Source organism: Mesoplodon densirostris, chromosome 1 (genome assembly GCF_025265405.1).
Source record: "Mesoplodon densirostris isolate mMesDen1 chromosome 1, mMesDen1 primary haplotype, whole genome shotgun sequence".
Taxonomy (NCBI): Eukaryota; Metazoa; Chordata; class Mammalia; order Artiodactyla; family Ziphiidae; genus Mesoplodon; species Mesoplodon densirostris.
The window spans coordinates 77,279,918-77,306,833 of NC_082661.1; the positions used below are offsets into that span (position 1 = coordinate 77,279,918).

At 40.7% G+C, this 26,916-nt stretch overlaps 2 protein-coding genes and 1 pseudogene across 3 annotated transcripts in view; all 3 read right to left on the reverse strand.

The window, feature by feature from the left end:
- The window catches only part of ELOVL6 (ELOVL fatty acid elongase 6), a 138,315-nt gene that overhangs the window by 73,742 nt on the left and 37,657 nt on the right, over window positions 1-26,916 (reverse strand). The gene's annotated exons all lie outside the window — the stretch shown is intronic.
- Window positions 8,600-12,204, reverse strand: LOC132489460 (large ribosomal subunit protein eL34-like; annotated as a pseudogene).
- On the reverse strand, window positions 13,296-13,699 carry LOC132483272 (small ribosomal subunit protein eS26-like). Its single transcript, XM_060088556.1, has one exon. The coding sequence runs from the start codon at window positions 13,694-13,696 to the stop codon at window positions 13,349-13,351; it is 348 nt and encodes a 115-aa protein (XP_059944539.1). The 5' UTR covers window positions 13,697-13,699; the 3' UTR covers window positions 13,296-13,348.

The window sequence follows — 26,916 nt, forward strand, 5'->3', positions numbered from 1 at the left end:
AGGCCCATGGAATGTTAGGATATTAATATTGTACAATGCTCATTCTTTGCACAACTTACAGTATTTTCACAATAAAAAATGTTGATTGCAGCAAGTCTGAGCTGAGATCAGTTGGCCATGCAGCCTCACGGGTGGATATAACAATGCTGTATTGTGAGGTTGCTTCTGCCTTGGTGGTGAGAGGTGAAAGCAAACCTGCCCATAAGGTAAAGTTCTGATCTAACCCAGATTGGTAAAACTGGCATCATTTCTTGGATGTCAGCAGACATTCAAAGGATAACCGCAGGATACAGATATGGCACAATCTGATTATTCCAAACCAGTTACTGGCCAAGAATCTTCCCTCAATTCTACACACCTGGCATTGGGTGAACCTGACTGATCATGAGCAAATATCTATCAGCTATTTGACCTTTGGTGCATCTTCTGCTTTGGATCAGCAACAGCTGGTGATCCTAGGTAATTGGTTTTCAACTTCTAGTCCTGCCTTTCACCCATAACTTCCCTTAGAGCTTTATACAAAAAAGGGAGCACCTTGTAAAGCAATTATACTCCAATAAAGATGTAAAAAAAAAAGGGGAGCACCCAAGGGAGTCTATCGTAGGTCAAAAAGGACTGAAATTATGAAAGGGCTTTGAGAGGCTCCTTTTCTCATCAGTATCCTCCTCAGTTGGCTCCTACTGGCTGCCTGGGACAGGGAAGTGAGCAGCTGGGCTAGAACTCCACTCATCAGAACAGTCAAGGGGCAGAGACTGGACTAGCAGTTCTCAGTACAAAGTAGCTCCAATAAGAAGATTTTTCATCTCAAGAGCGGCATGTGATGCCAAAATCTAATCCCTATTTTTATTATTATTATTTTTTTCTTTTGCGGTACACGGGCCTCTCACTGTTGTGGCCTCTCCCATTGCGGAGCACAGGCTCCGGACGCGCAGGCTCAGCGGCCATGGCTCACGGGCCCAGCCGCTCCGCGGCATGTGGGATCTTCCCAGACCGCGGCACGAACCCGTGTCCCCTGCATCGGCAGGCGGACTCTCAACCACTGCGCCACCAGGGAAGCCCTAATCTCTATTTTTAGAGTTAAATCTTTCTCCCACCTACAAACTCTTTGAATAGGTCCATTGTGAGGTCTATCAGTCTATAATATTCTCATTAAAGATGCGGCATGCATATGACCATGGGCAAAACAGCCTTGCCTGACTGTACATGGGTGGGCACTGAGATCAAGAATTCTTATCCGTAACTGCATATGACAAAGCAAAAAAGCAGAGGTTTTACCTAAATGACACCAAGATGATGACTACTTTTTTTTTCTCATTAATTTGATGAATTTTAGGGGGGCAAATTGACTGAATCTAACAATTTATGTCATATATTCACTGAAATTTATATGGCACATGTTCACTGAAAACTTATCTTATGTCTGGTCTTAATAGCTTCTCCAAGGAAGAAAAGTTGTACATTTTGACAGCACAAATAACCTCACAGAAAAAGAAATTTTCCATATTCTTTTCCGAGTCCAGTTGGAACTCCTGATTATTCATTCAAGAAGTACTAATCAAGCACCTACCCTGTGCCAAGCACAGTTCTAGGCTCTGGGAATACATCAATGAACAAAACAAGACAAAAAAGCCTGCATTCATGGAGGTTACACATCTGGAGACAGACAATAAATAAGAAAATAAATAATAAGATATGTTATAAGATTATACATACGATGGAAAGAAGAGAAAGTAAAGCAGTGTGAGGGGAAAATAAGGTGGGAAATGAGGGACAGACCACAATTTGAATAAGGTGGCCAGGGCAGATACAGTGAGAAGGTGAATTTGAGCAAAAGACTTATAGTAAGGTAGTGAACCCCTCTGGGAAAAGCTAGGCAGAGAAAAGGCAGAGAAAAATAACATGGGCAAGAACTGTCTTCTGTGTTTACAATTACCAGGTTCTGCTAATTTTGCCTTTGGAAATTTCAGTATACTGAGATATCCTTTGAGCATGTATCTCTAAGTGTATATCTGAACAATAATTCTGCTTTTTTCAGTAAGTTTTCATCTATTGATAAATACAGCTATGTTTGCATACTCATAAATATCATTCAGGAAGAATGAGCATATAAGTATCTAGACTACAGTAAAGAAAGTTTATTAATTTGTATAAGCAAACATTTTATTTAGGGGGTAATTATAATTGTAAATCTGAGTTCCTAAGAAATCCCCAAACTTCTCAGTTTCTGATCTTTTGTGAATTAAGTTAGTCTGTAGACAAAGATTATGAGGTACCATGGTAGAATCTTAAATTAAGACAGATCTAAAGTAGCTTGACACTAGAGATGAATTTATTTAATCTTTCTCATAAAGAAGATGTGCAGTGTTCTTTCGGGATTTCCTCCTGCAAACCCAAACCTGAATACACAAAATCAAAAGCTGGTTCTTCAAAAAATTGACAGGATTATTCCCAACTAGAGACAGAATTTGATTTTCTACAAGCACATTAATTCTGCTTCACTGGCAAACTGGTTTTAGGTCCAAGTGGCAAAAAAAGGGATAATAATTCCTGACAAGGAAATAAGTTTTCCGTTTTTTTCCTGAGTCAGCAGGGGGATGTAGGACACAAGTTACTTTTTAATGTGTATTTCTATAAATATACATATAAGAAGCAAAGCCCAATGGTACTGTGGAAATCAAAACTTTAGAAAAAGAGGCAAATAAAATGAATAAAATATGACTTTAAAACTAAAAAAGGAACTAAGTGAATTTCTTTTAAAATACACTGTAGCAACTATCTATTTCCATTAAAAAAAAAAAATTAGGCCTTTTATTCCAGAGCTTAAGTGAGTTGCACTTAGGTTTTAAATTTTCGACCAAGTAATAATGCTATATACACTATAACCTAATCCCAATTTTAGGAAGTTATCATAACACTCCAAATATAAGGTATAGCCATTTCTTTAAAGGCCCAAAACTTACAATTTACTTTTTAAAACACTCTGTATTTCCCTAGTCCATCCTTTCTAATGTCGCAAAAGATATCTTCACATCCTTACAGAACTCAGATCTCTCTCTGCCTGTGAAATGAAAGGCCAAAACTATATTAATATATATAAAGAAAGGGGTGGATAAGTTAACTTTATTTACTCTTTATTAAAAAGTTACATTGAGATGGTTGATTTACGGGTAAGTTTTATGTTCCACTTGTGTCTATGCAACACATATTTTAAAAGAGGATATATTTATTACTTTTTTACTTAAAAAATAAAAACAATATAAGTTTTAATTTGAGTGAGAAAAGAGAGCTAGAGATTGGGAGTGAGAATTAGAGATTGAGAAAAACCTGCTAAAGTGAAAGACATAAACAAAAAATGTCAGATCCTAGTCTGAGTTGGGAGGGAGGGAAGCTTGCAATTTCCAGTAATGGCAAACCAGTAACTCAGTGTTGCCCCTTTGGTGGCTTGGGAAGCCTCTGGAAGAAGTGTTTCTATGGAAGGTGGTGGGTGATTAGATGCCAATTTTCTCCCACCTTCTAACTTGACCCCTGATAATCTGGAAAGAGTTTAAGCAGACTTGGAGGTTCTAGTCTAACATCTATATGCATGTGTACATTTTCTGACTAAGCACTTACACCTAGCAAATCTTCAGTGTTTCTCAATATGGTCCAATGACTACGTGCATCAGAATTGCTTGGGGTGCTTCTTATGGCTGCAGATTCCCGCCTCCCTAATCTTCTTTATCTAGAAGAGTCTTGTGGTCTGAATGTCTGTGTTCGCTTTACAATTCACGTTGAAATCCTAACCTCTATTGTGGTATGATAGGAAGTGGGGTCTGCGGGAGGTGATTAGGTCATGAGGGCAGAGATCTCCTGAATGGACTTAGTGCCCTTATAAAGGAAAGCTCCGTGCGAGGTTAAAGAGAGAACACGATCGTCTAGGGAGCAGGCCCTTTCCTGACACTGAATCTGCCGGTGTCTTGATCTTGGACTTTCCAGACTCCAGAATTGTGAGGAAACGTTGTTACTTAAGCGACTCAGTCTGTGGTGTTTTGTTATAGCAGGCTGAACAGACTAAGAACAAAAAGTAACCCTAAAAGTCTGCACTTCAATACGACTCTTATAAGACTTTTAGACTTGAGCTTGATCTACATCAAGATCATCATGATTATTGAGCTCCCTGTCTTCAGCCACCACCATCCCTCCGGGTTCTTTGATTTCCTACCTCAAAGATAACATAACTGTAAGGCACATCAAAATCAATTATATCCTACAATCAAATAAAAAACTTCTGGCTAATATCATATTTACAAAAAAATATATCAGTGCATTACAACTAGCAAAGACTTTGACAAGAGAGGAAAACTGAAAGAAAGAGTGGCAGGCAATCTCTTGAACTCTGCATTAAGAACAGAGACAGGACATTGCACTGTAGCTGCTCTAGGACTCTGAGGATGAGAAGGTAAGCCTACATCTCACTAAGCTTCTCAAGATTCTCATTTATGTGAGCATTTAACAAACATATTAATCTAAAATTCTTTGTCCTTTAACCAGAAAACTGAAACCTAGGAACTTTTCTTCGTAAGTAATAAGCTACTTCAGTTGAAAGATATACTTTTCCAGGAATTGCTTGGAGGATGATAGTTTAGTCTAATAACAGAGATCAAAGATATTTATTTACCTTCTAATTAATAAAAATTTACAAATATTTTGGCTTACGGTGCCAAATTTTGCTGAATTTGTACTGCTAAGAGTTTATCTGGGCTAAGAGTAAGGAGAGTTCTGATTCATTCTTTCATATTGCAACTCAGCAAATATTTATTAAGCACTGACTATGCGCAAGGCATTGAGGAGAGTTAACAAAATAGAGACACTGCCTGGTTCCTTGGAGACTTTAAAGTCTTTGGGGGGTAATAGAGTAAACAAGTGTATGGGAAAGTGGAGGAATAAGATAATAAGGAAACACTCTAGTAATAGTACAGATGCACCCTCACCCAGATTTAGACAAGATGAGTAAGTGGGAATAGCATGGGCAGAGACCGAAGCAAGAGAGAGAGAGCACATTCAAATAACTATAAGGAATTTAGTGTGCTTGACCTTCAGATCCCAAGAGTAGGTTTTGAGAGTTTTGAGCTGATGGTCCAAGATAGGTAGAAGCAAGATTATGAGGGCTCTTATAGACTATGTTAAGACATTTCTTTTTAATCCTAAGAGCAATAGGAAGCCACTGAAGCATTTAAATGAATGAAGTCAACATGTTTTTGCTTGTGATATATAGAGGTTGCTCACCGATAAGATCAAAGCAGGAGCTTGAGTGAGTAGCACAGGTTTTAGATAAGGGCAGGGCTTGGAGCTGAAGACAAGGCAGGCGTGTGCAATGTGGATACAGGAAGTCCCCAGTCTGAACATTCTTAGTTGGGGAGTCATTTCATAGGAACTGATTGCATGGTCTAATGTTCAATGTATGGGTGTATGAGGTTAGTCAGGTGATTTCTGCAAATTACTTTCACTCTACCCATCTGTGAGTATAGGGAATGCAGCAAAGTGTAATATTTCCTCATGGTTTAGGTGTTTATTGTGATCTTAGCTATAAAATTATGCTCTCTCCTGTGTCAACCAGCGGCGTGCAATAATGTCAGTTTCAGGACTAAGAAAACATTCACCCATTTTCCCAATCAACAGGGTAGAACTTGTAAAGTTCTAAGTTCCCGTGGAACACACTTATGAAGATCCAATAAGTATGTGAGTGATTACCAAGATTTTACGTTATGAATTTTATATTCATGCCTCAAAGGTAAAATAAACCTTTTTAAAGTACAGGTTTATCTTGCTCTATACAACAGATTTACTCCCAGAAAATTGTGTATAAATTGTTTAAAGTGTATTTTGAGAAAGTTTGGGGAGCATCCCTACTGAAGAGAAATTTAATGATTACTTGTAAAGGTCAAATCTTGTTATTGTATTGTATATATTTTCTCAGGTGAGACACATCTAGACTGGATTGCTTTCACTTCTAGCCACATGAGAGGAATGTCCCCAGAGTCATCACCTGGTAAGTCCCCGAGTCTCTCAAGAGATGGCACAACACCAGGGCAAACATTATAGTAAGCGATGTGCTCCATAGATGTCCTTTGGTTGGAACCCTAGTTTCAATGGACTGGACCCTTAGGGAAGCTGTCTGAGGATGGCGGTATGACTGAACTGCCAATCACAATGCCCTTCTCCCTGGCTCCCTTCCAGCAATTGGTCTAGGGGTAGTCATGTGATAGAGTTCTGGCAATGATGCATAAGCAGAAGTGGCCAGATGGGACTTCTGGGGAAGCTTGCTTGATTTAGCTGACACACCCTTTGGAGTTTTGCTCCTTTGCACTTCTCTTTCCTGCCTTGTCACTGACTGGATGCCTGGTGGCACCCATCTTATAGCCATGAGAGAGAAAGCCAGAGGGACAGAAAGATGAAATGAGTTTGGTTTCCAGATGGCATCACTGGGCTGCTTCATCAACTCTAGATTGCATGCTCTGGACTTTTGTTGAATGAAACAAGGAAATCTCCATACTTAATTAAGTTTCTATTTATTAATTTTTCTGTCAGTTCGCAACATACTCTTAATGAATATTCTGAATTTCTATTCAAACTTCTCTGAATACAACGTACCAAGTTCTTTGCTACTGAAATATATGGCATGCTGCAGCGATTTAATAATGTGGGTGACAACAAGCAAGCCATTACCTCTAAAATGTAAATGTTTATATAGTGACATTTGTAGAGGCTCCTTCTATAAAAGATGCTAGGCTACCTGATCTATTGTGTTGTTACCAAAAAACAGCAGGAAAACAAAACCCCAAAACTCTCTACATCCTGCCTAGGCATTTTGGCCACAATTACTCTCACTTAGTTAAGCTTGATTGGTCAAGTATTAAAAATGACTGAGCCCTGAATGCTAAAGCAGGAGCAACACACTGGCCCAAGGGAATAACTGTCCAGAAAAACAAAAGGATAAAATGCTTTGTGGACAATTTTGGGCAAATTAAAGTTACACAATAATAAGCACTGCACAAACCGGACAAAAGCATCAGCCACCTGGAACTGGATAGTTCTCTTTAAGCAAACATGTGGGCTAAAGTTCACAACAGCTATACTTATTCAAAGGTGCAACCTGTCTGGCAGGCTCCAGGATTTTCAGGCTAGTTTATATGCACACAAATATAAATCCTTGCAGGATATCAAAGAGAGCAAAGTTACATTTGTGCACGAGTGTGTATTTATATTGGCACTTAAATGCATATAAACATCGGTAAGTACATATTTCTATTCAAGGGGTAGTTGGTGAGTTTAAAGATCGCTAGAGACTTCTCACTCCCACTCGTATATAGAAGTTCTGGCTGCACTGTTCTTTACTTTCTTCGTATATAAATAATCTTCTATAGTTGAGGAAGTCTCCTGAGCAATAATTTTATATTATGTGTAGGGGCTACATCTTGGACATTGAACTGAAAATGATGAAACACATAAAATATCTGCCACAATGATTTTCAAATTCCTGTAAGCCATCTGGAGCTATGCCCAGTGATTTGAATTTGCACAGAGAAAAACTGAGTTCCAGAGAGGTGAGGCCAAGTGCTCACCGAAAGAACAAGAAGAGTCATCAGGGCTGCTTAAATCTAGTTGTGTGGATTATTTAATTTGAACTGTTCAAATTGTTTATTAAAGTGTTTAGAATTGGCCACAGGACTTCCAAATCCCCAGTTCATTTTATGACATAGAGGCAAACTTTTCTCCAGGAAATTAAATGGTCTTCTATAAACAGGAGGAGTATTGACAGAAGTATCAGCAACAAATCCAAGTTACTGCAGTGTATGTGAATTCAAAGATAAGCTCAAAGGCTCCAGCTGATTTGTTTACTTAAACATATTGGTTGAATACGTATACTCATAAAAATTACCTGGGGAGTCTGTTTAAAAACACCCAGAAATTCTGATTTTCTAGGTCCTGTGGGGGAGGGGAGGGCCTAAGAACATGAGTGTTGACGATGGCTAAATGATTCTGACACAGGAAGAAGGCCTGCGGGTCCCACTTTGAAAAACACTGGTCTATGCTGTTCTAGATGCCAGAGACACATATCTCAGACTGCTCAGTCTAGTGAGAGAGACAAGGAAACAATTTTACAATGCCTTCCAAACATTCAGAGGGATGTGAAGAGGAGAGAAGAAGGCATAAAAAAGGAGGGCAGAAGTGAAACTAAACTCTCTTGCAGAACAAACCAGTTTCAAAGAGCAGAACAGCTAAAGAACAGGAGAAAAAGTGCTCGGGCAGGAAGCCCGGCGGGGACAAGCATTCAGTGGGGCATGTTGGAAACTGAACAAGGAGTTTGGACCAACCAGGGCACCAGAGGAGTAGGGAATGAGGTTGGAGGGTTAGGAGGTAGCATCCTGAATGACTTTTCTACCTACATGCGACTAGTTTGAACTTTTGATCCTGAAGGCACAGGGGGCCACTGAGGGTTGAAGCAGGAGGGGCAGAGTTAGATAAAATTTTTAGAAAGCCCTCCCAGCCATGGTCACATGGAGGACACCTGGGGGAATGTAAGCTGATGGGCAGAGATGCCAGGTAACTGCAATTCTCGTCATGAGAAGAAGCCAGGACTGGTGAAGATGGATAGGCGAACGCCATTTGGAAGATGGTAACCCATCAGAGTAATCATTCCCTACGTGAATTGAAATGAATTCAGCAGAGAAGGTAGAACAGACAGGTCTTAGCAACTAATTTAATGTGGGGAGAAAGGCAAAAGGGAGAGTAGGTGGTGGTTCTCAGGTTTCTGGTTTGTCTGACCTGGTAGCTGGTGTTAGCTTTGTGGGTGGGGAGTAAAGAAGTGGTGTTCTAGTATTTACTAATGGTTAATAAGAATGTGTGACTTACTGGTAGAGATTGAAAGAGACACATAGGGGCTTCCCTGGTGGTGCAGCGGTTGAGAATCCACCTGTCAGTGCAGGGGACACGGGTTCAAGCCCTGGTCCGGGAAGATCCCACATGCCATGGAGCAACTGAGCCTGTGCTCCACAACTACTGAGCCTGAGCTCTGGAGCCCACGAGCCACAACTACTGAGCCCACATGCCACAACTACTGAGGCTGCGCTCTAGAGCCCACGAGCCACAACTACTGAAGCCTGTGTGCCTAGAGCCTGTGCTCTGCAACAAGAGAAGCCACCACAGTGAGAGGCCCGAGCACCACAACGAAGAACAGCCCCTGCTCCCGCAACTAGAGAAAGCCCTCGCAGCAACATAGGTGCAGCAACAAAGACCCAACGCAGCCAACAATAAATAAATAAATAAATTTTTTAGAAAAAGAAAGAAAGAAACGCATAGGGCATGGGACTTAGAAATGTTGGGCTGGGCTGGTATCCAAAGATATCTATTTGGAAGTCATCCACATTTGCATGGTGATGGCTGAAGTCACGAACCTGGATGAGGTCATCCGGGGGAATATTCTGAGGATCAGGGTAGAACCTAACTGGGAGGGAGGTATCACCATTTAAGGGGGAGGTGAAAAACAAGCAGGAAAGAATAAGAAGAGACAACCAAAAGGTAAGAGGAAAACCAAGGAGCGTCATGGAAAAAAGGTCAAAGCAAAGAGAGGGTCGAGTGTCACCAAGCAATCAAGTCAGATAAGTGCTGATAAAGAGTGTTCCATTGTGACCTGAAGTGGCCTTTGGGCTGCCTCCTCTGTACATGATTCATTCATTTCTTCAAATATTTACTGAGGCCCCCTGGGTACCAGGTGCTGTACAGATAAACCTCAAACCTCAAGGACAGCCTCATCCTACTTTGAAAGCATAGCAAAAGCATTTCCATTTCCTTGCAAATGTTACACTCTTTTAGATGTGAACAGGAATTGAATTTGTATGCAAAGCACTGGGCAATATCGCACTTAGGCAAACAGCGAAAGGAGGTGGGGTGAGATGCTTTAGGAAAATGGGGCTTAGAGGATAACAGGAGTCTGAGATGAGAGTGGGGATGGGAAGAAAAGGTGTGGCAGTATCACCTCCTCATCCTCTGACCTTTTATTTTGTTTAACCCTCGACTTAACTCCAATGTCTGCCTGGAGAGCAAAGTCCTATGCTGAAGAGAAGCAGTTATTTCCCAATATACTCTTTTGGTATTGAAAGAAGAAAATTAAGATAAGAAAGAGTTAAACTCACCAAATTAAACTAAAATGTTTCTGAGCTCTGACTACACTTTTGAAACCTCCTCTTATAGTTATTTAGCATAATTACTTTCTTTCTTTTTCTTTTTTTTTTTTAATAGAGCAAGTCTTTTAGGGTTTTTTTTCTTATTACTCAAAAAAGCTTTTTTTTTTTGTTTAAGCTTTCTGATCTGCGCTTGTACCTTTCACACTTTGACCAGGATTTTCTGCTCCTCATTAAGGAAAGTGAGCTTGATCCTGTCACAGACCCATTTAGCACACATGGACCCACCATAGGCCCTGCTGACATGTTTTTTCACTTTAGGTAACCTCCTAAGAACTTTAGGTCTCACAGCATGAACTTCTCAGCACACATCACATACAGATTTTGGTGCTTTTCCCAACCTTCTTGGTATAAAAGCAAGTAGTTCTACTACCAGGGGTTCAAGACAGCCTATTTTTGTTAGAGGCTGTATTGCATGATAGCCTACAATGGTGTGTCAAACTCAGGACCACGTTGAACGCCTCTAAACAGCATTCCTGGAAGGGCTTCCATTTCTTAGAATTACTCTGAAAATTTAACGTCTAAACCTCCAAAACAAGTTATTAGGAAGCTTGTTTTTATACTTTTAGAAACTTAGAACTGATACTATCCATACTTTAGCAGAGTAAAGCCTATGATTATTTCAGTTATCCATTCACTTGTTCAAGAAATACTGACTGAGTTCTTGCTAAAGATTCTAAGTGTCAAAAAAGATGAAGGCCTTGAGCTCATGAAGCCTACATTCCAGAGGCAGACAGAAACTAACTGGAGGCTCTATAGCATATCTACAGTCATAGTGATATATTTTCAGGTGCAAAATTAAAGCACAGCAAGTGGGCCAGGAGTGACAGGACTCCATCAGCTATGGTGGGCAGGGAAGACCTCTTATGTATTGAATAGAAATATATGAAAATAAAATATTTGAAACAATTAGAATATATTTGACTGCACAATTGATATCTGGTTCTGATCCCCACAATATACTCCTTCCTTCAGGACTCCATCGCTGAGATCTACCAATTGTGAAACCCCATTTTAAGCACAGTGGGGAACAGAAGCATTACACCCCTTCCTGTCCTCAGAGTCTACTAACTAGTAGTGACTATCACACATGAAAGAACATGGTCATAATAAAGCCTTAAAAAGAATTGTGCTAAGAATTGTGCTGATGGAGGGATTACAAGGCTGTAAGAGAACATGACTTCTGGTAGGACTTAACACCATGGAAGGATAGGGAACAGGGGAGTCTAGGAATGTGACATTCCAGAATGAAGGAACAGTGTGAAACACGGGCTAGACCATGTTTATCCAGAGAGTGAGGATTATTCCAGTTTGGTAAATGTGTTCCACATTTGAAAGTGATGATGAAACCAAGCAGGACCCCATGGGGCCCTCCTGGGCACAAAAGCCTTTCCGGGTCCCCCATTTCTTATTTGCAGGATAAAGGCTTCAGCCTCCTAGACCTTCCCTAAGTTCCAAAGGGCAGAGCAAATGGCTACCAGTCAGGGAAATACCGAATGTAGAAACAAAGGAGGAACAGTCAAGAAACTACAGTGCAACAATTAAAGCAGGATACTGGTTCTACCTCAAGGGATATACATAACAATACCTTTGAGTTCTTCTGCAGGAACTAAGGCCTCGCCTCAGGTGGAAGACAGTAATTTCAGGCCGAGCATAAGACTCCTAGACCACCCCCGTTACCTCGCCATCAGCCAATTATTAGAAAGTCACATACCCCGCATCCCTCCCCTCAAATTTTGCCTATAAAAACTCTTCTCCCCAAAACATCAGGGAATTCAGATTTTTTGAGCACAAGCCACCTGTTCTCCTTGCTTGGCCCTGCAATAAACCTTTCTCTTTTCCAAACTGCAATGTTTGGGTTCGTTTGGCCTTACCGTGCATCGGGCACACAAACCTGTGTTCGGTAACAGTGATGTGGGAAATAAGGCAGTAGAGGAAGTCTGGGGACAGAACTGAGCAGGGCCTTGAATTCCAGGCTAAACATGTAAGGTCTTCTCTTTTTTTTTTTGTACTCATGAATAGACCAGGAAAATAGAACCCAGGACACTCCTTTATTATGTGGATATACAACTGGGTGAAAATGAGATAATCACCTTAAGGCTTTCAAGGAAGTCACTGAGAATAATCTGAGGATACCAAACGAATGAGATGTTTGAACTTGACCAGAGTGCAGGTTACTTAGGATTCTTCAGGCACTGTGCTAAAAACTTGATGCAGATCTCTCCTTCAATATTCACACCAGATACACTAGGTGTGTGTGCCACCCCTACCGACAGGTGAGGAAGCTCAGCAAGGTGAAACAACTAACTTGCCCAAGGTTGCATGACTAGTAAGCAGTGGTGTTCTGGGATCAAATTGGCCTCACTCCAAAGCCAAGGTCAACATCATGGAGGCCAAAAATTGTAACCGAATTACCAAATCTGAGGAGTCAGAAACACATGTAATGAAGCTCAATATAAGCACAGTTTAGGGTAGCAGGGTAGTAGCCCAGGGAAAAAGGGAAGGCACTAAAAATTAAAAATTTTAAAATGGATAAACTCAGCGGCAGATAAAGGCTTTATTGGAAAAGAAGCCAACCAGTGGAGGGGCCACAGTAGAGCACTCTCTTCTCTTCCTGCCCCTTCCCTTCCTCTCCCTCCTCTTCTTGTAATTCACCTCAGTCAAGGTCACCTGGAAGAACCCTAAAGTAATCCTCCTATCCTCAGCACAGGTCTGATCCCCACCAGGCACCAGAGACAATTTAATGTTTCGAGAAGATCCTCAAAGATGAGCAAAAGGTCAACATATTAGATCTGTTTAGAATTATCAAAGGAACCAGGAAGAGAGAAAGCTGACCATAATTTGGAGTGAGGTTTTCAAAGAATTAACCTCTACCTTCATTAATACCACAAGAAGAACTTCAAGTAGATGTAACTCAGTAAGCCTAGTTGAAAAATGGATTTTTCTTCTAAACTTGAATACGGGGCTAGGATATTAATCAATATATATTGATTAATGATAATATGTATGATTAAATCTGGGTTCATATGAAAGATATTTATAGTGGGTTTCTTTTTTTTTACGTATAATTGCCACTTTATTGTCTTTCCAGGGAACAGTATTTCTTTAGTCTTTAAGGACTTAGCTCCTTACATGGGCTTCGGTGGAGGTCGTGGGGCAGCACCAGCAGGTCTAAATCGGGGTGGAGGGGTTCGGTCCTTCGGGGCTTCCCGAGAACGATTCCTGGCTACCTTGCTGTGAATGGCACAACTGACGCAATAATGCAGTTTCACGTACAGCTTGGGAAGCACATAGGCATTGAAAACACTCGCTTCGGAAATGTCCCTGACGGCTGTGGCCTCTACGATGTTACGAATGACAAGCTTCTTAATGGTCTTATCCTTGGGCACGCATCGGGCACAGGTGGTACAGTGAATAGGCTGCACGTGGCTGCGGCCCTTTTTGGCACGACCATTATACCTTCTTTTCTTGGTCATCTTGGAAGAGGAGGCGAAAGAGGCTATAGTGAGTTTCTTAAAGCAGTGATCGCGGAGACTGCACATTCACAGACTGAGATGTACCCATTCAGAAAATTTAGCTCAACATATTGCATCATAGGATTCTAGATATTTGAAATTCTAAGTGTTATTTTGGTCTCAATGTTCTATATAAGTATCTCAAATTCCCATTTCACTTTTTGACAGGTCATGAATGCCCTCAGATGTTTCCTCTGGAGCTAGGAATCCTGCATTAGGAATAGACACATAACTATAATACCTTGAGTTTCATATTTAAGTTCCATCGACTGTAAAGTTAAAGGCTGTGCTGATAGTTCTGGGTAGAATTCCCACAACAATAGGTTTGTCTTTAATAAAATGTTTGCTTTATACTGAATGCCTTATTGAAGACATTAGGAATGTGCAAGTGAAATAGGAGGAAGGAAGCCAGGCACAACCTTTAAAAGAATGACATAGCCACTGAGGATACGACATAAACTGGTTAGAACCGATTATGTTCAAGATTCAACTTCCAGTAGACCTTGAGCCTCACTATACACTCATAATACATTAGCATGCTAAATGACACACCCACAGGCACCATGACAGCTCCAAGCTTGACCATAAAAGGTCAAAAAATGGGCAGTGGCCCAATTCCTGGAAATCTCCACCTCTTCCCAAAAATTGTTGGAATAATCCTCTCACTCATTAGCCTGTCAAATTACCCAGCCCATATTTCGAGGCCTCTCACCTTCTGAGATGGCCTACACTCTGTGGAATGTTTTTCTCCCAGGGCCATTCTGGAATGTGTCTCTCTCTAAATAAACACTTCTTACCTATCACTTTGTCTCTCACTGAGTTCTTTCCACAAGGAGACATAAAGAACCTAAGCTTCATTAAGTCTTGAGATCAGCTGTGTGATCTCAATGAAAAGACGGTGGGCTCATGGCCCAATGTGAGTTTTGGCTGGGTTCAAGTCCCAATCTGAGTTATGTGGTTTCATACGTAGTAATAAGGAAAGTTTGTCCTGCCATAAACAAAGCTAGGACTGATTATGTATGCCATTGACTGACAGATACACACACTCACCTAAATTAAGAGCAATCAGCACTTCCTCAAACTGAATGAAAGACTGGAGATGCAGTCTTACCCATCAGTTTGCAGCTTGGCATGCGGGATCTTAGTTCCCCGACCTTGGACACCAGGGAGACCAGGGATCAAACCTGTGACCCTTGCAGTGGAAGCACAGAGTAGTAAACACTGGACCACCAGGGAGGTCCTGTGAATATTTTCTTATTTACCCAGAGTAACTAATTCTGCAGGATCTGCCAGCTACAACTAATTACACCAGCTTCACCCAATAACTACACCAAACTACTCTCTGAATAGCATTCTTTTATCCTCTGACTAGCTGACTAAAGGTCAACTGTACTTTTCTGAGTTTCATATCACCTTTGTGTTTCAGTTTCTCAAATGTTAGTTCATTTGTAAAACTGCTGTTTGAGGCTAAATTAACAAAATTAGCAGCTAAATAACAACCACACCCTGTCTACCTATACCCTAATAGAGAGCACAGAGATAAGCTGGGAGGGAATGGTAAAGAAAAGTGGGAAGGGAGAAGAAACAGAGGTCTGAAAAGAACACCTTATCAGAGAAACATCCAGTCTTCTGGGATTGTCATTTAAAGAGCTGTGTAACTCACATAAATGCAGAATTACACCCTTTCTTCCTTCTTGGCTGGAAGACCAAGGACTCCACAGGTAATAAGCACACGGGTCAAAGTTTGGCAGGGAAAATAGTACCTTTGGAAATTTTATGGTGTGGCATTATATATAGGTCAAGAAATATAATAAAACTATTTTTTTTCCTTAGAAGACTGGAAATCAAGAGAACTTTTGGGTTAATATAAGTAAATTTTAGTTCCTTCCAGCACTAGAATTCAGTGATTCCTTGACTCTGAGCCTGGATTAAATCTACCTTGGTTGAGTATAAACCTGGATTACTGGCTGGTTGCTTTTACTGATTTTGCACTTTATGGCCACTTCCTCTTAAGAAGTTCACCCTTGTGACTAATTTCTTTGGGGGGAAGTTGGAAAGCAGAGGGCCAAGTCAACCCGAAATGGAGCAAACAAACTCACCTTCTACTAACTTGGTGAGGAGGACATTTTCACTATTGCTACTGAACCAAACACGGGTCCACTTGCTTGTGTGCAGTAAAAACAATGTACTGGCACTGGGTTGTCGTGAAGGAAAGTGCAGCGTTTACTGTACGGTGCCAGACGAGGAGTCCAGGGCAGGCAGCACTTGAAAAGCCCGAGCTCCCCATGGGTTTCAGCAAAGCACTTTTAAAGGCAAGGTGAGGGAGGAGCGTCCCAGGGTAAGCGATCAGCTGCTCATGCACAGTTCTCTGATTGGTTGATGGTGAGGTAACAGGGCGGCGTCACAAGGATTAACAACATCAATCCTTAGGCGCCAGTAGGTTTGGGGGCTACGTGCTCACGGTCATCAAGTAGTTAATTCCTTTCACTTGGTGGTGGTTTAGGCGCCAGTAGACTTGGGGGCTATGTGCTCACGGTCATCAAGTAGTTAATTTCTTTCACTTGGTGGTGGTTTAGGCGCCAGTAGGTTTGGGGGCTATGTGCTCACGGTCATCAAGTAGTTAATTCCTTTCACTTGGTGGTGGTTTTAGCATCTGTAAAACAACTCAGGAAGTGTGTATCAGATACTATTATCTAGGTACTTCAGAGAGAAGCCAAAGCAGAGGGTATCGGGGTGGGATCTGTACCAGGAAGGCCCCATAGGGTCCTGCTCGGTTACACTATGAAGCATTAGCATCTTCCAAGGCTTTAGAAGATATTTTGACGTTACTGGAGATCTTCTTATATCCATGTCAGTTAAGCATATGCTTCTACTAAGTCTATCTACATTTAAAAGGCAAAAGCTGATAGTCACTATTAATAGATTTCTCTTATTTATTAATAGGATCTATTTTTAACCATATAATAATAATAATAGTAGTGACACCATACATTTATTTGGCACTTTGCAATTCACAAAACACTTTTACTAACATTACATAGATTCCTGGGCAACCCACTCTGAGACAATAACAAATTTGTGGAAACAACTGTTGGCAATGGGCTCACAGATGCCTGGAATTCCCAGGCAGCCAGCTGCATGTGTTCCCCATTTCATTAATTTCAAAATAACAAGACCATGTAGATTCATTTATATATTATGGCAGGTTTTAACTGTATGTCATGTATCATCTACCTTGTTCCTATGAGACAAAACGATTGCCTTTTACAGGTAAGAAAATGGAGGCTCTTCAAGGCTCTTAAGAAAAGAAGTTACTAATAAATGACTAAAAAATAGCAGACCTATGATTAGAGTGAGTCCAATTCTTTCCTCCACCCCACAGCTTCTGCCAAGTCATTATAGAAATGCACGGAGAGATTCTTATCCCTTGTTGCTTGGGTTTCTCAAGAGTGGTAACCCATTTTAGTGTGGTAACCCATTTTAGTAACACAGCATGCTCTGTAATTTACTACTGACAAAGTTACTACTAGAAATTTACTAGTAACTTTCAACTTGGTAAAACGTGACTAATAAAAAACAATCAAAGAGCAGCCTTCTCTTTCTTTACAGCCACAGGGTTGCAAAGCAAGCTAGTTATATGTTTGTAGATTTGTGTCAATGATTTATACAGCTCATTAATTCCACAAATACTTATTGGACACCTATTATCTGCCAGCCCCTATGTGAAGTGCTGGGTGCACAGTACTGAAAAAGATGGGCACCTCCATGATCCTCACAGAGCTTGTTCTGTTGAATTGGGGAGAGAAAGATGCTAATCCACAGATAAACAAAAATAACCCACTATGGTGTGAATTGAAAGAAAACAAAAGAACACTGGGAGAGACAATGGGGGTGGGAAGCTCTTCTAGATGGAGAATGAGAATATCTCAGTAGAGCTGGCACATCAATTGGGATCACAAAAATGAGGAAGAGCTGGCCTTTGAGAAGAATGGAAGGACGTTCCAGGGAGAAGGAAATGCATACTGGAAAGTCTGAAAATTGGAGTTTAGTTCGTGTAAGCGGCTGAGAAACGGTCATTGCGTGGGTAGGACCAGGCAGGGTGGGGGAAGGTTTGAGATAAGGATGGAGTCCTACACTGCTCTTCAGTCCTTTACACAGCCTCCAGGCACCTGATCCCAACCAGCTGCCTTCAATCAACTACACTTAAACAACTGCCTTGTAATCCAGAAACTATCACAGATTAAGCAGTTAAAGCTAAAAACAGAATAATATCAATAGATTACCTAAACCAAGGATGCAAGTTTCCATCTTTTTTTTTTTTTTTTTCTTTTTTTTTGCGGTACGCGGGCCTCTCACTGTTGTGGCCTCTCCCGTTGCGGAGCACAGGCTCCGGATGCACAGGCTCAGCGGCCATGGCTCACGGGCCCAGCCGCTCCGCGGCATATGGGATCCTCCCAGACCGGGGCACGAACCCATATCCCCTGCATCGGCAGGCGGACTCTCAACCACTGCGCCACCAGGGAGGCCCTGTTTCCATCTTTTTAATGAAGGTTTGCATCAAGTTAAATCATTAATTATAGATACTGATATAGATATGTGGATGGATAGGTACAGATACATATCTCTAGTATTCTAGAAAAAAGCATTATCTCTCAAGGTGAGAGGGTAGGGAAACCTTAACTTGTAAATTTTAAGGAAGAAAAGTGAGATTATGGGGCTTCTTTTTGTGTGTATTTTTTAAATTAAGAAAATAAACAACAAAATGAAAAAACCTTTTTGTTTTTATGAAAGCCTGGTTTTAAGAATTTCAGCTTGTTAAATTTAGGAAGCTTTAAAAAAAAAATCAAATTCAAGACTGTTCTCTGGACCTGAGCCTAATGCATTTTCATTTGAATGAGAACTGAATATACATTTTTATCCCCTTGGGGCTCTGGGCTGTCAATATTTTACTTTTCAGAGATGGGCAGACACCTATAGATAATCATGGTGACCTTGGGTAACATTTTCCTTTATTTAAATCTGTCTTCTTTCCAAAGTATTTTTTGCCTGTTAAACATGATTTTTTTTGGTGGGGGGGGCGGGACGGTGTGGCTCACAGATAACGTTTTTAGAAAACAATGATGCATGTAAAATTTTTCCTTTTGCACTGATGCATCTGGACCTTTTCTCTTATATGTCTACTCTTTTGTCTCTTTTTGGAAGTGATTTGGAAGCAAAGAAGAGAATGGCTATATAGTTGACCCAACTCTTTCTATTAACGGAGTGTTTAACTTAGGACTTTTAAGTGGAAGTGAACTTTGTTTGTCTAAGATTTTTTTCAGCTTCTTTAACTCTGGCCCCCCTCCCTAGTCACCTTCTGCTAAACCTGTCATTCGGCAGGTAACAATCTCTAACATAACTGCAACAATCTCTACTGTGGCTGAAGTTTCATAGCAAAGAATCTCAGAAGTTACCAACTGGTTACAAACTGTTTTGTCATACCTAAGTGTTTGATAGGGCTTTGTCCTGTCCCTTCCCTTCTGTGACAGAACACCTTACATAACCTGCCCCGTCATGTTAAGCACCCTTGGGGTTTGGTTCAAGATGGTTCCGACACACCCATTTGCTTGGTAACCCTATACTCCTAGCATGTGGTAATTATCTGTGACTCCCCTAGTCCCTGGCTGCCATAGATGGAGCTGACTCACTTGCTCTTTCACTCAGTGAGTGCTTTCCCCATGTCCTTAATTCCCCATGCCACTTTGGAGATAGGGCTAGCATGTTTCTATAAGCCCCAAACTTGATTTTGCATTTCACAGAAAGGTGGAGAAGTTGGGTTTCCCCGCCCCGCCCCCTTTTCCTTTCCACAGGAAGATAAAGCCAGAGGAAGCCTGTACTGTCTTTATTTCTGCAGTTACAATGATCAGCTGCTTCCCGCTCCTCACTTCTAAGTTTTCTTGCACTCAAGTAGCAAATCCCAACCAATCTCTACCACTTACTCTGCTAAAGAGAACAAACGTTGACTCTGAGGGTCTAGTTCTTTTTAATTTTGGGGGGATCATCTTTTGCCTTCAATTCTGAGCACCTTTTACTTGCAACCAAGAGACAATATTTTGTGTGTGTGTGAATCCTTAAGGTTATCAACAGATACTCAAAGTCTTAGCAGTATCTGAATGATACGGAGCATGTTCGTATTGCCCAAGTGCCTTCAGTGACTACTTGTTAACTGCAACTAAGGGTAATATTTTTTAATGAATATCTTAAAGTCTTCAAGAAGTACCTAAGGTTTAAAAAACCAAGAATAATACTGTGCATAAAGATCACCTCTTGGACAATCAAAAAAATACCACAGTAAACTCTTCCAGAGTGACTTGTTTTTCTAATGTTTCTAAGGTAAACTCTTTTATTAGGATCTTAACAACTAGCAGGTAAAGGGACATTTAACAAAAACTTAACGAGAGTGTATAACAGCAATATCCTGCTCTTGGCCCCAAGAAGAAGGCAAAGCCTTAGGCTCTTTTTCTGCAAGTGGTTTTCAACCAGTTGAAGAGCTTACAATTTAGACTGAACAAAATATTGACTTAAATAAGTTCTGTTTTCCCAAATTTACAGACTGTTAAAATGTTTGCTTTTTTTACAGCTCACCACCACTATTGAAATTTCTCATTCACTCATTCTCATACCTCTTGGTTCTGGAAAAACTCAGTCCATGGGAACTGATTCACCCTGAGGCATGAATGAATGACTGACAGTTCTCATTTTTATTTTTTTTTATTTTTATTTTTTTGCGGTACGCGGGCCTCTCACTGTTGTGGCCTCTCCCGTTGCGGAGCGCAGGCTCCAGACGCGCAGGCTCAGTGGCCATGGCTCACGGGCCCAGGGGCATGTGGGATCTTCCCAGACCGGGGCACGAACCCGTGTCCCCTGCATCGGCAGGCGGACTCTTAACCACTGCGCCACCAGGGGAGCCCAGTTCTCATTTTTAATTCTTACTTAAAAATTTTTTTTTCTAAATAATTTTATTTTATTTGGCCTCACCGCGGGGCATGCAGGATCTTTTAGTTCCCTGACCAGGGATTGAACCTGTGTACCTTGCGTTGGGAGTGCGGAGTCTTAACCACTGGACCGCCAGGGAAGTCCCTCATTTTTAATTCTTGAAAGCTGCATGGTTTTAAGCCCTGGGGGCATATTAGAATCACCTAGACAGCTTTAAAAAATATAGTATTTGAGAACTGCCTCCTAGAGAATCTGATTTGTCTGGCGTAAGGGACATTGGTACTTTGATAAAGCTGCCCAGGTAACTCCAATATTCAGCCCCAGCACATATGAAGGATACTCACAATGCACCTGAAGAATACAACAGAAACAGCGTTTCCCTGGGACCACCTACTCAGAAAAGTGTCTATCAGATGATCAGAAGGAGGGCGGTGGAGGGAGTGGAAGATCTGAAGAAGCTACAGATGACTGATAATTACCCACGTGGAGGGGACTGGCCCTAATCTGGAGAGCCACTCTGATCCTTGCAGAAGTATTTGAATTCTACTAGTATAGTATTAATTTATGTTTTATTAGTCTAAAAGAACCTTGTGATGCTTTGGAATTTCAGGCAAAAATCTTTACAAATATGAGAAATTCAGCTGGTGTGGGAGACTATACACTGAAACAGAATGACTAGCATATATTTAGATAGCATAGTCCTGCTGTAGTAGCTACACTTCCCAGCATTTCCATAAGCTGGTCCTGCACTGTCTGATCGTCTTCCTTTTGTCCACTTCTGAACTAGCAACATGCCCCCAAATGGCCCACATTTTTTACAGTGGTTCAACTACCAGCAACAGCAGCAGTGGCAAGAGCGCTGGGAAAGTGCCCTGAGCCACGATTGTTACCCGCCCGTGTCTGTCCACTTATTACTGGTGGTACTATGGTCTCTTTCCAGCTTTTGTCAAATGCCAATGCCCTTTGTGTTCCATAGTCCAGTGGAGTTGGCAGACAACCAAAATGGAAACTTGATAAGATTAGAGAAGCACTTTCCTCATTGGTGGGATGCCTCTTTTGCCGTACAGATATCACAAAATGACTGATTCTGGAATGAGTATCTCTTCTCTCTAATAGAAATAGAAATAATTTCTCATGTTCAAAAGGATACTTCCTGCTTGAATTCTATAAAGAGGTATTATCATTCCCACACTGACAGCTTTATTTTAAAAAACTTTTAAATCTCAAAATAAGTTATCATATCCCCAGAATTACTATTTCTGCTATGGCAAGTCGGGAATGCACTTCTCAGTGGGTTGTGACATAGTATTACAGAGCTGGCTACACTCACTTACCTGGGAAGTATTTCATCCCCAGAGAAAGAGTAAGTTGTTGTATGCAAATAATTTAGACTGTTTAGTTTAACTACTTTCTGCAAATTCATGCGTGTTGTATTTTTTTAAAAAACTTATCACTGAGTGAAATGTGCACCCACTTTATCATATTGATGTTATATCAGTTTACAGATGAGGAAATGGGCTTGGAGCTCAGAAGACCCAAGTAAATTGTAGCAGATGGTGCTGGAAATTGTCACATGCTTCACTGTTGAGTTACCTTCTTCTTACTATTTCCCAGGCCTGTGTTTAACAGCATTGGAACTAGACTTCAAAAATCAAAATGCTTCTGATGCCCACGTGTATGTTTTAAGAGTATTAACTGCATTCCTTATTTTATACTACCGGTAAAAGTGTCCGTATTTTTTTGTTTTTTCTTTTTAACAAAGTCCTCTGTCATGCACACTGTGAGAATACAGTAGTCTCCCCTTATCTGCGGTTTCACTTTCCACACTTTCAGTTAACTGTGGTCAAAATATGGTTTTTCACAAAAATATTAAGTAGAAAATTCCAGAAGTAGACAATTCAGAAGTTTTAAGTTGTGTGCACCATTCTGGTTAGTGTGATGGCATTTCAGCGCCATTCTGGTCCACCCTGCTCCAAATCCCCACCATCTACTTGGTTCGCCCCTGACATCCAACATCCTGGTCATGGCTCCAGGGTCCAGGATCACCCGGAGCAGATACTCCTCCTCCTGACCTACTGACAGAAGGTCAACACTGTAGTAGCCCAGGGCTACCTCACAACACCTATATCACTCACTTAACTCCATCTCATCAAGTAGGCATTTTATCATCTCACATCACCACAAGGGTGAGCACAGTACATTAAGATATTTGTGAGAAAGAGATCACATTCACATAACTTCTGTTACAGTATATTGTTATAACTGTTCTATTTTATTATTAGTCATTCTTGTAAATCTCTTAGTGTGCCTAATTTAGAAATTAAACTCTATCATAGGTATGTGTGCATAAGAAAAAACATAGTATATAGAGAGTTTGGTACTTTCTGCATTTTCAGGCATCCACTTGGAGTCTTGGAACCTATCCCCTGCAGATGAGGTGGGACCACTGTAATTTTCCCACAAATGTGGCAGCACGTGATTGACATTCCATTTCCCTCGAGAACTGGAACTTGAAATGCATAAGACACATGGGTGGGTGGTCTGATGTCTGACTGCTGGCCCATCTTCCAGCTGCAGAAATGTCATTTGTTTCTGAGATCTTTGCAGTCCAAGAACTTCATCCTGGACATCCTGCCTTCACTAACTGTTAGTAATGTCTTGGGTTATAGGAATTTGCCTGACCTGTTAAACAGGATTTAACAGGGTTAATCTTGCTCCCATTCTTTAAACAGGATTTAACAGGGTTAATCTTGCTCCCATTCTAACTAGAATTTATGAACATTGCTTACATTCCCATCTATGCCTGTCTAAACTGTGGAATTACTGTCATTTGATGTAATCAGTCTACTCATTTGGTCTGCCTAAGAAATTTTTGAACATATAGCTAAATGAGTTAATAACCAGGGAGTTCAAATCTCCAACAGTAAGAATGAACCCTTGCTCTCTTTATAATCAAACTGGTCCTTCCTCCTTCACGTAGATCATGGCATCTTTCTCACTCATACTGAACAGGTAAAAGACATAATTACTGACTTCTAGTTAATTCCTTTGCTATTTTTTTTGAAGATTTATTTTTGATGTGGACCATTTTTAAAGTCTTTATAGAATTTATTACAATGTTGCTTCTGTTTTATGTTTGGTTTTTTGGCCACAAGGCATGTGGGATCTTAGCTCCCCGAGTAGGGATCGAACCTGCACCCGCTACACTAGAAGGCAAAGTCTTAACCACCGGACCGCCAGAGAAGTCCCTAATTCCTTTACATATCACTTGACTGGGAGCTTTTTGGTTGTGTAGCCATTTTTTCCAGTTATCACCAATACTACAGCATATGAATTCTTCAATATAACTCATCTTTAAATTGTGGTTTTACCTTTTGAAAAGGTTATTAATTATACCAATGCTAAATCTTCTAAAAAATATTATCAATATTATGACTTGCTGATTCTCCTTCATCCACATTCCCCTCCTCCTACACAGAATGGCTTATCCCTTTGTCAAGTTCCTAGACCCTTAAATCTACCAGTTAAAAGCTAATTAATAACCTATCTCTGTACTATGTACCTAGCAAGTCAATAGTTATTGTAGGATGGACCATAGTATTGTGTGAGGAATATCAAACTCCTAATCCCAGGATCTGATGAGGATACATCATTAAAAAACAAAACTAACAACCACATTTGACATTGCTAGACATGGCATATCTCATCAATGTCAGCTCAAATAAATAGAGGTGAGATTTTCATGCAAACTAGACTCCAGTGCTGTTTTTCATTTATCTTTACAATAAAATTTTTTCTATAAATATAATACAATATAATACATTATGCAGTATAATATATTATATTGTATTATATAATACAAGTTTTCCAATTACTTCATTAGTTCAATTATTCTTTAATGGCAGTCCTGAATCTGTGGATAAGGTCAAAAAATTTAACGCTCTGATTTCATATTTTGCATTTATAGAGTAAATTCAAACCAAGTTCAGAAGAAAGGGGCTAGGTTGTATAGAAATAACCCATCCCAAGAAATCTCAGCCATTTCATAGGCTGACTAAGAGCTTTGCTACTCAAAGGGTAGTGACAACCAGCATCCCCAGTGCCATCTAAGATTAAGAATCTGTATTTCTACAGACTGACTTCCTGAAAAAGGGTTCACTTTGATCAGGATTCCTTAGGCGATTTGGATACACATTAAAGTTTGAACAACACTGTATTAGAAAATTTAGTTTTCCATCAAGAAAACAACAATAACAACAGGAACATAAGGTAAATGACTTTCATAGCACAGGAAGAGTGGTCTTGAAATAAATTTGTCGAGAGAATGACATAGCAACTTCAAAGCAAAAAAATACTTAATCTGTCATATAGGGGCATTCTCCATGATCTGCTGGATACTAATAGTAATACACAGTATGTCAGTTTCTATTACAGGTGAAATAACCCACAAAATGAGGTAGTTCCCTGCATTTTGATTCCAGCCCAATCCATGATCCCTATGGATTATTTACAAGAAATGGAGAGCCACAGGGAGTCATTATGGATATTTCATATACTGGAAAGGCACTCTTCCACTGTAAATCAATAAACTTGGCATGGTGCTTACAGCATATACCTACAATATTTTACTGGCTTTAAAATCATACATACTTAGTCCATTTCCAATTTTTTGATGACGAACGTGAACATTTTATATTAATACCCTTTTTTTTTTTTTGCGGTATGTGGGCCTCTCACTGCTGTGGCCTCTCCCGTTGTGGAGCACAGGCTCCGGACGTGCAGGCCCAACGGCCATGGCCCACGGGCCCAGCCGCTCCGCGGCATGTGGGATCCTCCCAGACCGGGGCACGAACCCGCGTCCCCTGCATCGGCAGGCGGACTCTCAACCACTGCACCACCAGGGAAGCCCTATTAATACCCTTTTTTCCCCAAGAGAACCGTATTAACCATCAGTGGGGTGATGAGCCCCTGAGAATACAGATGACTTAAGAGGTCCTTCCTCAGGAGTCAGCTGTGGCACTGCTCTCTCCAACCTTCCACCGTTCCTAATCTGCAGAGAGGATCTTAATGACATATAATGAGCCAGGATGGATGCAGTTAGTGTCACCGTACTTGGTTGTTGCCCAGGAGTGACCATCGCCAACAAAAGCACAATTTGCAGCTAAGTCTTTAAACAGATTCTCCTTGCTTTGAAGAACTGAACTAATTCCAAATGGAACAACTGCAATCACTACAAAGAGGACGTCTGCCAAGAAATACATCGGTAAAGATGGAAATTCCAGAACTTCAAAAGAGCTAATTTTAGAAGCCAGAACCCATCAATTGTTGAAACCTTTCTTATCGTGTCATCAGGCAGTCGCCTCTCTCCTTTTGGTCTGACTTGCTCTGTCACTTTCAACACAAGCTCTCAGGAGTGTGTTAAAATCCTCATCCTAGAAGGCTGGGGTTCATGCCAGCTGCAGGAGGAATTTGGTTGCGCTGTGGGGGGGAGGGTGTCAAGGTGCAGGGGAAAGATGTGATTGGGCAGCAGACCAGGCAGACAGAAGAACAGGAAAGAGACAGAAGAAAGCTGTGCAGGGTGGTTCCAACTAGACTCCAGTGCTGTTTTCCATTTATCTTTACAATACATTTTTTCTATAAATATATATTACATTATCCTATTCTATATTATATTATTTATCCACAAGATATAATACAAGTCTCCCAATTACTTCATTAGTTCAATTATTCTTTAATGGTACTCCTGAATCTGTGGATAAGGTCAAAAAATGTCACTCTCTCTTTTCATGTTTTGTATTTATAGAGTAAATGCAAACCAGGTTCAGAAGGAAAGAGTTCTGTTTAGACCTAGGTAGAGAAATAATCCATCCCCCCACATAAAGAGGGAACAAAGAGGGAAAACAAAACTGATCAAGAAAGGATCATTTCCCAGCTACTCATTATCTACGCCCACTCCTCAAGGTGAGAAACTCAAATATATAGGATATCCTGGTAGAGGGAATCCTGGCCGGCAGCCACCTACTCAGACACTGATGAGAAAGATGTCAACAAGACCATTCCCAATCTGAGCAGTTTACCATAGTAAAGGCTTCTGATTTGGTTCTAGAAAAGAGGTGAATCAGTCTATCCACATCTGTGATCACAAATCAGGACAAAGATGAGACAGAAAAAGACAATTATTAGAAACAGAAAAAGATTCTGGAATA